The sequence below is a fragment of the Melanostigma gelatinosum genome (genome assembly GCF_949748355.1).
Source record: "Melanostigma gelatinosum genome assembly, chromosome: 4".
In the NCBI taxonomy this organism is placed as follows: Eukaryota; Metazoa; Chordata; class Actinopteri; order Perciformes; family Zoarcidae; genus Melanostigma; species Melanostigma gelatinosum.
Window position 1 is genome coordinate 14464901 of NC_136637.1, and position 11320 is coordinate 14476220.

The following is an 11320-nucleotide window of genomic DNA, read 5'->3' on the forward strand; positions in this document are numbered from 1 at the left end:
GGTCAGGAAGACAATGGATCAGAGGGGGTGAGATTGGAAGTGTGGCAGGGGTATACCCTTCCTCAACCTACCCCAATGGATGCTCGGGTGTTGTCTGCAGGAGAAAATGAGGATGGGAAAAGGAGGGAATGATAATGAGAGAGGGAGGGAGGTGAGGAAAGCAAAATAGAAAAGAAAAAAAGTGAACAGGGGGCATCCATAGAAGGGGGCGGGCATGAGATACTGTGTACATGGCGCTGCTGTGTCTGCATTATTTAAAAGCTCTCATTAACCTGAGCCTGAACACTGACTCAATCAATCGTCAACGCAGGCACACAAAGAATTTAAGGGTGCTCCCTGTGCAGACTTCAGGATCATGCTGAGATATAATTGCAAAGGAGGGTTAAATTCATCCAGCAGAGTTAACAAACTGCTGTGTGCAGGTCAGGGAGCACCTGTCCTGCATTGATGTGGCCTGGAACCAGACGTGTTAAATAGAACATTGATCATGGCCAGTGAGTTTGTGTGATGTGGCACGTCCCCTGATCATTGATGGTCCATAGGGAGCTTTGTTTGTGTTCGGAAAGTCACCTTACAGAAGAATTCAGAATGCTTTGTTGGAGAATCACAAATGCATCGGCCTTAGTTTTGGACAATTTATTATTATTATTATGAGTTTTAAACCAAATCTTTTCCTCTAGGTCCGTTGATATTACACTGATCTTCATTCATGTTCATGAGATCATGACAAACTTGTCACATTTCATTAATTTACTCAGCAGTGCAATTAAGTGCATGATCTATGACAGCACACTGTGATTCATGTTGATTGAGTCATGCAAACAGATTGATGAAGTGCTATGAATAGAGATCATAAACTGTCTCTCTGCTACATGACGGTTGTAGCGAACTAGTTATAGTAATTTCTATTAAAACAGTCCAAAATCAAAAACATAAAATCTTTAGATCCTCAATTGGTTTAATTGCTGCTGGCTTTGCTTTATAGTCTATAATATAATGTTTTACGATCAGCATGTTTGTTTACTCGCTCTTCTTCTGCTTTGTATCCATTGTAGTTTGTTTTCTATTCTTGTTTTATTCATTTTTTGCACTTACGTTTGGATGAAATGAGCGCTGCTAAAGTTACATACACACGGTATATGTCTCTATTTTCCTTCTCTTGAATTGGACAATGAAGTAATGATATGCATTCAATACAACCACGACAAAGAAGCATGAAAGATAAAAAGGTGGTTACTAAAGACAACTGAAAAAGGAAAGAAAGAAAAGGAAAGCGATGAAGTAAAAGAAAAGCAGACAGATGAGAACAAGGAGAGAACAAAGGAAGAATAAAGGACAGGATGGACTTATGGGCAGAAGCAGATGTGGAAGCCAACAGCGCAAAGTGTTGGCTCAAATGGACCGTGAGGGGGCAACGTCTGGCTCCTGGAGGATTTCTCTTCAGGTCATCAAGCATCACATCACGGAGACGCAAATGTAACTATGGTCACAGCTAAAGCCACAGACCCACCCAGTCTTCCTTCACACATGACTCATTCTAAGTCTTCCTCTGGTTCTCTCCCATTCTCGCTTCTCTTTCATGAACCCTGTTTGACTGGGTTGCCAGAATACACCGATTACCAAATAAAGCAGTGTCATTCCCATTGCAATGATTATGCTGACTGACCGACTGGTGCCTGCATTAACATTAGCGCAACATATCCAACCAAAGCCAATAGAAGCATGTTTATATACTCCTAAACATCCAATCTTTATCAAGCTGTTTAATAATCTGAATATCTCTGACCGGATATGTATTTTCAGCTGCACGATCTTCTCTTGCCCACACTTGTGCAAACATCGTATATCTGAAAAGATAACTCGGGAACACTCTGTGCCTTCGCTGAAGCTCAACATCCCTTCATTGTCCTGTCACCAGCTCTGGTTTTAGCACTGCTTTCTCCTTAAGATGCCCAAACATTATGAGTGCAGTCCAAACCCAAGTTGAGTTTATTTAATCAAAAATAACTAACGACAGTATTACATTGAGACTGTTTTATAACCAGTTGAAAGTTCCTCTTAGTACCTTTTAAAGGAGGTGATTTTATAGTCACAGCAGAATCCTCTCTTTGGTTCATGTAACTGGTCCTTAGACAGTTTGAGTGTGCTGTGTGTTGCATGTTAAAAAATATTTACCAAAACAACGGAAATGTGTCTTGTACGATGAGGTTGGAAGAGTATTTATCTAAGCAAGCGTTTGTTCCGCCTTAACAGGCTTGGCAGACTCCAATACTCTCGAAGGTGCAGGTTAAACCTCCCTTGGAAGAACTGTCAGCTTAATGGCCTCTGCCTTACGCTGATAACTGCCGAGGTGTCTCCTGCTCTTTGGAAGTAGGTGGATAAAGGTGCAAAAGCCTTTGTGTAGCTGAGTGTCTTTTTATTTCTCTCTTTGAAGTGAATTGACATTCAGCTCAGGATTTTGTTGTCAAAATGCACCCTGCCTCCCAGCTCCTCTGTTTTCCTTCTCTAAACTTCAGCACGGTACACAAAGTTGGAGCAGCGCTCTTGTCCTTGAATGTAACTTTACAGGTTGTCTGCCTTCGGTGTTTTGTTTTACTTCCCTCACAAGTCGATTGAGGGTCGTCAGTCATAGAGGGAGAGGCAGATGGAGGAGGACACGCCGGCAGGTCGGATAGTGGGAGCCGAGCAGTATGTCAAACTCCATCTCGGCTACGAAAATCAAAGTAGATGGACACAACTCTCAGAACAACCGCAGGACATACAACGGAGTGGAGGGAATGCCAGAGCACCATGTCACTGCTGATGACAGTCAATTTGTCTGCGAGTCAACAGGCTTTGAGAGATGCACTCCACTGCAGGCGGTATAGCAGAGCTGACGGTATTAATAAGGGGGCTACTTACCTGTTTTCCTGTGGACATGCTGCACAACATGATGCATGTCCCACCCGTTATGTGCCGAGTACTCATCCATCTGTAGACTCTTCTCAACAGAAAATTGAAAGCATTTGTGGTTTGCTTAAATGCCATCCTGTGTTTATGTTTTTTCTGACACATACTTATGCATGACTGTTCCCTCTCTGTAGCACAGCTGCAGCATCACGTTGTTATACCTCTGCAAAATGTGCAAAGGATCGTGTGTACAAAATGTGTGTTTTGTCACGCGACGCCTCGATTTTTAATCCTATTGTAACAACGTCCCCTTCTACTTATCAAAGGTGCTTTTATTTCGCGATGAAGACAGTATTCTCTTGTTTTGCAACCATAAAGTATTTGCGCGCACAGACATTTTACTTAAAGTCTCATTATTTAACCTTTAATAAATGGTTTATAACACACAATTGTGCAGCTTTGAGGACACGTAGAGAGGTTATTAATCTACAGTATGTGTCAACAATTATAGCTTCTTCATTTGTGATATTATTACAAAAGCAAATACATGAACATACTTATATCTGCTACATCATAGTGTGTTATATTCTTAAATGTTTATGTAATGTCAGTATTTAATGTTCATATACTGCCCTTATGAATGCTTATTTTGAGGACCTGCCAAAATAACTATTACTATTTCATGTTCAACTGCACTGTTTATTAAAAGCAATCTCTCTGCATTGTGATGAGGATTGAATCTGAACTATTCACACATTTTTAAATGGAAATGATGAAATTCAAAGACTTAGCATATATTGCGTAAAATATATTATTTGCAATCTTTAATTTTTTTCTTTCTTAAATCTATCTTTATTTCTTTATTTTCTAAATTAAGTCCATGTAGTCCACTCAAAGTGGATTCATATTTTATGAATATGTAATATTCACATGAGATCAGATTTGTCAGAAACGATTTCCATGGAAATAAGGGTGCGATGTACTTCATCTCCTCGTGGGAACTGTGGAACTGGTTTAGACTGTGTGCGAGGCACCATATGTTTATTTTTTTCATTTGTGAGAAAATTCTGAGCTCTGTGTGAAAGGCCTTTGGTTATAACCAGTTCCCCAGAGTACTGAAGCTTCCTTTGCTTTCCTTCCTTGCTTCCTCATATGGGGGGTCAGTATGGCTGCTGCTTTTCACCTGACAACGAGGAGTTACACCAGGAGTAAAATGTCTCTGTACCCTTTCCAAACCTTTGAGTGTTAGTTGGAGCGCTCTAGAAAACTGGAGGTTTGTTGCCACCAGTTGAACTGGTGGGCATGTCTGCTCCATCTACACCACTGCTCTATCTATATGCTGCATGATTCTGTTTGACAGTGACAAGACACACACGATGATGTATCTTGATCAAATCTATATTCCTGTCATACCTACTGCTTTCCCTGCAAAGTCACTCCTGTCAGAGATTTATAGATATTTCCAGGTATTGGAAACACTAAATCTATGTAATATTTACAAAGATTTACGATTTTACAACTCGACTCTAATAATTGTTTTCCAATGTCAGTAATAGACCTCCAGACTACAAACAAATCTGCAGTCAGACTTTTGAAAAAGGACAAAGTGTCATCACAATATATATCTACACTGGTTGTATCACTTTGGTGATCATATTCTTCGGCTCAGTTGGCTCTGGCTCCTGCCTACATCTTTGATATCTGATCTTTTAACCTTTTATGAGCTGACAGCAGACATCTCCTGGCAGGGCACTTCTGGGCATGGCTAAGTGTAGGATCAAGACCAGAAGTGACTGGGCCTTTGCCATGAGCCCCTAAGCCTGCTGTGTGAAAATAATATATACAGTATTATAGGCCTGTGTATGTATTTAAAACCCCTCCTTACTTTATTATTCTTAAGAGAGCTATTCATATCAGGTTTTAGCTTGTTATCTCAGTGCTTTTGCAGTTGTTATAAATTCAAGATGTACACGTGGAATGAATGTTGGTGAGCCAGGATCTTGACCTTTGAGGGCGTTTCAGGCATACATTCATTTTACAGATGACCTCACACTAAAAAAAACCTCACAATAACAGAATGTGAATAAGGAAACTGTTTTAAATGATTCATCACATTTTACTTTTCACTTCCAAACTTTGCACATGTTACATGTAATCTCAGGCTTTTTGACATAATTTCCCTCTGAAGTATTACATTGTTCAAAAAGCACCAAATGCTTAAAAATATTTTTCAGCTGTTTTAGTATATTCATATATATAATGACTTAAATCTACATCGTTAGCCTGAGGCATGGGGTGGAACAATTGTAATCTAAATTTAGGTAGTGAGATTAGGGTTAATGGTCAATGATAACTAGTTTGGTTATGGAAAGCACTGTTTAGTGTTGGGTCACATTGTGGGAATCTGACTTATTTGAATACCTTCTCCGTAATGGAAATCAGACAAATCAGTTCGCCCGGACTCTCTATCCTGGAAGAACTACCCCGGGTGTAATTACATACTTGAACCAGTAGGGAGCAGACTTTTCATACCATCTCAGTGGAGTCTAGGCCGACTGTATTTGAATAAAATGAAACATCAGCTCTTTTAAACACTACACTACACGGCTCTTTATCAGCCATAAGTGTAGGCTGAAGAGGAGGCGATGAGGAGGTAAGTGCAGCGTATAATCAACATCCAAAGAAATTCGCTGAATGCATAATTGACTTCACTTTGCACAGTCCAAAGGCAAATATAGCAGTCTGTAGTAATCATAAACCAAAGAAGTATTCACAATTACTTCCATCTGTTGCATCACATCAAGGAATTACCTGACAGCAGTATGCAATTATATACATTTTCAGAGAAGGTGAGAATTTTAATAATGCTCTCTTAGTAAACTGGTGTATAAACACTTATCTAAAGCGTGAATATACGTATTTCAATTATTATCTTTCATTACCCAGACATGCTGGAAATAAAACATCAAGAGAGCCATTAAATCATTGAATTATGTAACAGTAAAATGAATAAATATGAGTGTGAAGACTAGTAATATGAAAATGTGATTCTCCCTCTCTCTCTCTCTGTCTGTCTCTCATTCGCCCACAAGGCTATTCTCCCCAAGGCGCGTGCGTAATTAGTCCATATTGTATCATCGAGCCTGGTAAAACACAGAGCTCACATATGCACCCTTACGGACACATGTCCTAATGAGTAAACATACTCTTTAGCTCCCCTGCTCAATCTCTCTCTCTGTATATATAATTACTATTAAAATAATGATAAGTATAATGACTTGGTGATCCCTCGCCAATAAGAATGTGGAGACGTGGGTCGGGCAAGATCCTAAATCTCTTGAAAGATGAGAACCACCTCGAAGGTGGGCAGGGCAGGTAAGACACACGGGTTTATAGGGAGAGGGAGTTGCTTTTGCTTCAAACCTGTTTCCCTCAAATCTTTGCTCACGGTCCCGCGCCAGGAGCTCGGCACTGCGGCCCGGTCTATCCTGTATTTGGAAACAGCGTCAGGGAGCAGCTGAGAGAGGCTTAACATTTCAAAGGTCTGGCGGTAGGCTGCAAAGATTCCACCCTGAAAACACTGTCATGTAGCAGCAGGCTGGAGCACGACACCACACCTCACGGCTTGGTGTTCAATTGGAATTAGCCTCTCTGAAGCCCGGAATCACTGCGCCGTTTTACTTTATGTCTGTTATTTCAATTTAGAAGACATGTTGTAGTCTGTGTCAGCTGTTCTATGCGTAACACAACAGCGTTATTGTGATTTATCAGCTTTTCTGACTTTTCGGCAGACAATTAATGTATTTCTTAGTTCTGGTTCCAATTCAGTAAGTGAATAATCACGTCTTGGTCCGTTTTGATCGTTTGCGTATAGTCTGCTCAGCGTTAGCAGCAGCATAGTGCACCACTGATTCAAAGTGGGATTCCGGTATTATTAGTCATAGATGTCCTCTCAGCTGGAAGCAGGCCTGCAGCTGGAGACCACAGCAAAACGTGATGTACTAAAATCCGAAGACGTGACGAGTCCTGACGGATGCTGCCGCGGGGACGGAGGGCAGAATAAAGTGGCCCCAGCTCCGGAGCGCCATCAGCCGAAGCCACGCAAGATGACCCGGAGCCCCAAATGCGCCCGCTGTCGCAACCACGGCGTCGTGTCGTGTTTGAAAGGCCACAAACGCTTCTGCCGCTGGAGGGACTGCCGCTGTGCCTGCTGCCTGCTGGTGGTGGAGCGGCAGCGCGTCATGGCAGCGCAGGTCGCTCTGAGGAGGCAGCAAGCTGCGGAGGTGAGGAGGGCACAAGGGCAGGACAGTGCTGGATAAATGATGGAGGATAAACAGATGGCTAAACCATGACCCTCCAGTAGATGATTATTCACAATCAGGAGGCAAACCGTAATTATCAGGCAGATATTGATGTCAAAATGAGGTCCAACACGTGAGTTCAAAACAATACTCAAAGTGAACTGACTCATATGTTGGTCGACCAAAGATCAGAATATATAGCAATTGTTATTTACGAGATGCTTTTCTTTGGCTGGATTGAATGTTCTGACGAGAAATCGCAGATAAATATTTTACACTCTACAGAAGTGCTTAGAAATAAAGCGGCAAGGCTGAATTTGCAAATGACTATTATCCATATGTTCAACGAGAGAAGTCTGACCGGCTCAGGGCATCACTATGGATTAAAGCACATGTTTGTTTGTCTTTCTTAATTTATACAAAATAGAATCATATTTTTTGAGATTTGGAACATTTGAGTTAAGTTTTGTTTTGTTGTTTTCTATTAGAAAGAGTGAGATGTAGGGTTAGTTTATTCAGCTTTATTTAATCAGGAAGTCCTGTTGAGATTTTTAATAAGAAATAATGAATCATATATATATATATATACATAGCATCACAACAAGACACGCCAGTCACACAAAGCCACAGTCAGACACACTAATTAATACATACAGTTTGTTTTGCTGTTCATTCCAGTAATATGGTGTATTGTAACGAAAGTCTGCATTTATAGCTGAAGGTAAAATATGAACTTATGCATTATAAAATGTTAACATTTCGAAAACATATTTCTGATTGTGTCATATAAATACTTATTATTGTTCACATTTTATTAAAATATAATATTAATACAAATATAAAGTATGGAATAAGGACCACGAGCAACACAACATGTACAGCCCTTTTAAAAGCATAAACTTGTAGCTTCAAGTTTAAGATGTCAAACTGGACTAACAGCAAAACTATAAACAAAACAAAAAAATATAGTTAAGCAACACAAAGTTAACATAAAAGGACTTGCATTTGCCTTTAGGAGCTGCATCTTCTGTGTCAACAGGGTGAATATCCAACTATTCCCCATTCTCAAATGCTATAACCATAAAGAGATCTATTTGCCTCTATAATGTATTAAATAACTTTAATTACCTTTGGGGCACAGTCTCAGTACAATAGGATTACGTCCAAATGTCTAATTCCTGTTCCCATGTTTCTCCCAGGGTAAGAGGGGGGTGAGGTGTGCAGGTCCGTTGCGGAGGACTGCGTATCAGCGTTACGCAAGAGCCGCCGAACCAAGCACACTGACTAAGAGCATCCTGCAAGGTAAAGTTTAATAAACATCTCTCTCATTAATGTACTTCCTCTTTCCTAGACTGGATTACAAAGAGTCATTTTTCCCCAGTAAATTAGATAAAACCCTTTAATATTCAGCTTCTTTTCTTTTAATGTGTTAAGTTTGATGGAATTAATGCAAGATCACACATTGATCAACATTGTCATCTGCTATTGGTAGAGGTAAGTCACTGCTTGCTGAGCAAGTGAGATGAGATTGTTACAAAGTGTCACATGTCTTTTGAAGTATTCATTGATGGTCATGCTTTATATATGATATTTATGTTCACAGCTATGCTTTACTGCTATTATATATAACCTTCATCTGTCCAGCTTTGTTGTCCCCTGGCCACATTGAGTGGTGAAAAAAATGTGTTCGCATACACTTGGCCAACAAAGCTAATTTTGAATGCAGAAAAATTCACTTACAAAAGAACTACATAATTCAGCTCAATGTTTTTCGGAATGATTTGTAAGGACATTGATTTCCCCAAAGTTTACCTCAACATGAACCGTAATCCCTCCATGTCTAACCACAACCTGTTTATAGCCTCAGCTTACGCCTGTTTCTAACCTCAACCAAAAACCAAGTCTGAACCCAAAATAAATGTTTGACTTTGTGGATACCATTTTCTTGTCCTTGGACAGACAGTCGTCCCAACAATGTCACTGAACAAACAGATTTTAGTCTCCACAAGTAGACACACATACCTTCACACAAGTGCATGCTCTTTAACACACACACACACACACACACACACACACACACACACACACACACACACACACACACACACACACACACACTCACACACATATGCATTATGTATTGCTCTCACTGCTACTGCATTTTCAAGCCCTGCTTGGGCCCCAAACTACCAGTGCTTCTTGTTGGATGTCATTACCCCGCATTACACACCCTTAATTTATCTAAGCCACCTGATCACTGTGGCTTCACTATTTCACAACAACAGGCCATTACTGTAATACACAGTGTGTAATAATACCCGCTGACTTGCATTCAAATCCTGCTGGAGGCTTTTATCCTCTTTGTAGCCCTCTCAACTTCTCTGTGCTCTCAGTAAAACAAAAATGACACCGCTAACCAACTGCATAATTCAAATAATGAAGAACAAATGCTCAAACATAAGCATGACAGTTAATTGGTTGGAATAAATTCAAATATTCATTAATGAATTCAATAAATGAACACAAAACAGCAGTGTGTGGCTTTGCTTTCTATCCAGGGCTCAAACCAGTGGTGCCGCTGGAGGAAGACACCTCCTGCTGGTCGAAGCATACGCAGCGGGACCAAACACACTTTACGTGTCCCCCCATCAGCAGCCGGATGAGGAAGAGGCGAGCCTTCGCAGACAAGGAGCTGGAGAACGTGATGCTGGAGCGGGAGCTGAGACAGAGAGAGCTGCACAGCGACCTCTCCTTCTCCTCCTCTGGCCTCGTCCCCGTGCTGCACCCTCCGCCCCTGCCTGTCTCCCCAAGCCTCCACTGCTGTCTTCTCAACAAGGAGCCCACCACTGCAGGGACGTCCAGTTATGTGCCTGTGTATAAATATAAGCCTCTGTATGAGTGTGACTTTCAGTTCTATCAGTTCTTCCACCTAACGAGCAGGTCATCCGCAGAAGGTGACCACACTGGCTTCTTATGTCAAAGCTCAGAGCAAACCAGGAGGGATGAGGAGGGGCTGAATTGCTGCCAAGCCTGTGAAAAGAAAGACAGACCAGAGCTGACGCCTCTACCATCAAGACAAACACTCAAACATCATGGCAGCACCTTGTCAGGTCTAGACCTTGTCAAACCCCCCTCAAAAGCGACAGAAATAATGGACTCTAATGGCTCTTCCACCGTCACGCGCTTTATGTTTGGATCGGATCAGGGTATCCTGGGCGGGCCAGACGTCAGTGCACCCTGTAGGACCTTTGATCCCAGTCCTCTGACAGCTAAGGGCTGGTGTGCAGACACTTCTGCCGATCAGGCAGGTCCTCGTGCCGACTCTGTCAAGAACCCTCATGGCAGCTCAGTCAGGACTCCTGCTGTGAAGCCATTACCTTTCTCTGTGGAGGCTCTGCTGAGGGCCTGACAGGCTAATGCAAAGCAGTGGAGTGCACTTTGTTTATGTGCGGACTAAGAATCGCTGTTGAGTGAATAAATAGAACAAATTGCTACTTGTGTAACAGGTTTGGAAACACTTTTCTAGATATGGCCTGCTTGCTATTCAATGAAATATTTATGCACAACTTCCAGAACCTTAATTATTCTTTGTATTTCTTTTTCTTACTTGTCATAAAAATGTATTTAGTTATATTTTAACTATGATATAGCAATGAAACATATATGTACTTTATAACTTGATTATAATTTTTATGCCTACATCGAGCATATTTTATACAAAAATATGCTTTAAATATTGTAATTGTTTTTTATAAAAATATACCAAACCATTCTGCTGTGACTCTCAAATCATTCATATTATGTTCTCCTTCCATGCAAGAAGATATATTCAGTACATCTATAAAACAAAGTTGATGGAAAAAGTCAAGAAGTGTTTGAACTTGTGCCCATTTCTTAGTTTTTGCATTGCTTTTCAAATCAAAGTGTAGATGCGGTTGGCTGATCTCTGCGCTGCTCTCGGGCGCTGCGTGTCAAAACGAACCAGGTGCTTAGAAATCCCTCTGAACTCATAAGAAAACCAACACTGGAGGGAGGGTCATGAGGTGAAGCAGGTGGTTTGCCATGTCGACAGTCAAAAAGAGCAAAAAGTTTCCGCTAAAAATTTGTCTGTAATAGCACAGAAAGGGCTG

The 11320-nt window shown here is 41.1% G+C and overlaps 1 protein-coding gene across 1 annotated transcript; it reads left to right on the top strand.

Annotated features, from left to right (window-relative positions):
- Nucleotides 1–6489: 6489 nt before the first annotated feature.
- dmrt2b (doublesex and mab-3 related transcription factor 2b) lies at nt 6490–10884 on the top strand. Its single transcript, XM_079267859.1, has 3 exons — nt 6490–7172; nt 8390–8492; nt 9749–10884. The coding sequence occupies exons 1-3, from the start codon at nt 6834–6836 to the stop codon at nt 10597–10599; spliced, it is 1293 nt and encodes a 430-aa protein (XP_079123985.1). The 5' UTR covers nt 6490–6833; the 3' UTR covers nt 10600–10884.
- Nucleotides 10885–11320: the final 436 nt, after the last annotated feature.

Excerpts from the sequence above, each read along its gene's own strand:
- dmrt2b (XM_079267859.1), top strand. The coding sequence starts at position 6,834 with ATGTCCTCTCAGCTGGAAGCAGGCCTGCAGCTGGAGACCACAGCAAAA. Across the intron at positions 7,173-8,389 it reads GGAGGCAGCAAGCTGCGGAG|GGTAAGAGGGGGGTGAGGTG; the intron begins GTGAGGAGGGCA and ends TGTTTCTCCCAG. Across the intron at positions 8,493-9,748 it reads GACTAAGAGCATCCTGCAAG|GGCTCAAACCAGTGGTGCCG; the intron begins GTAAAGTTTAAT and ends CTTTCTATCCAG.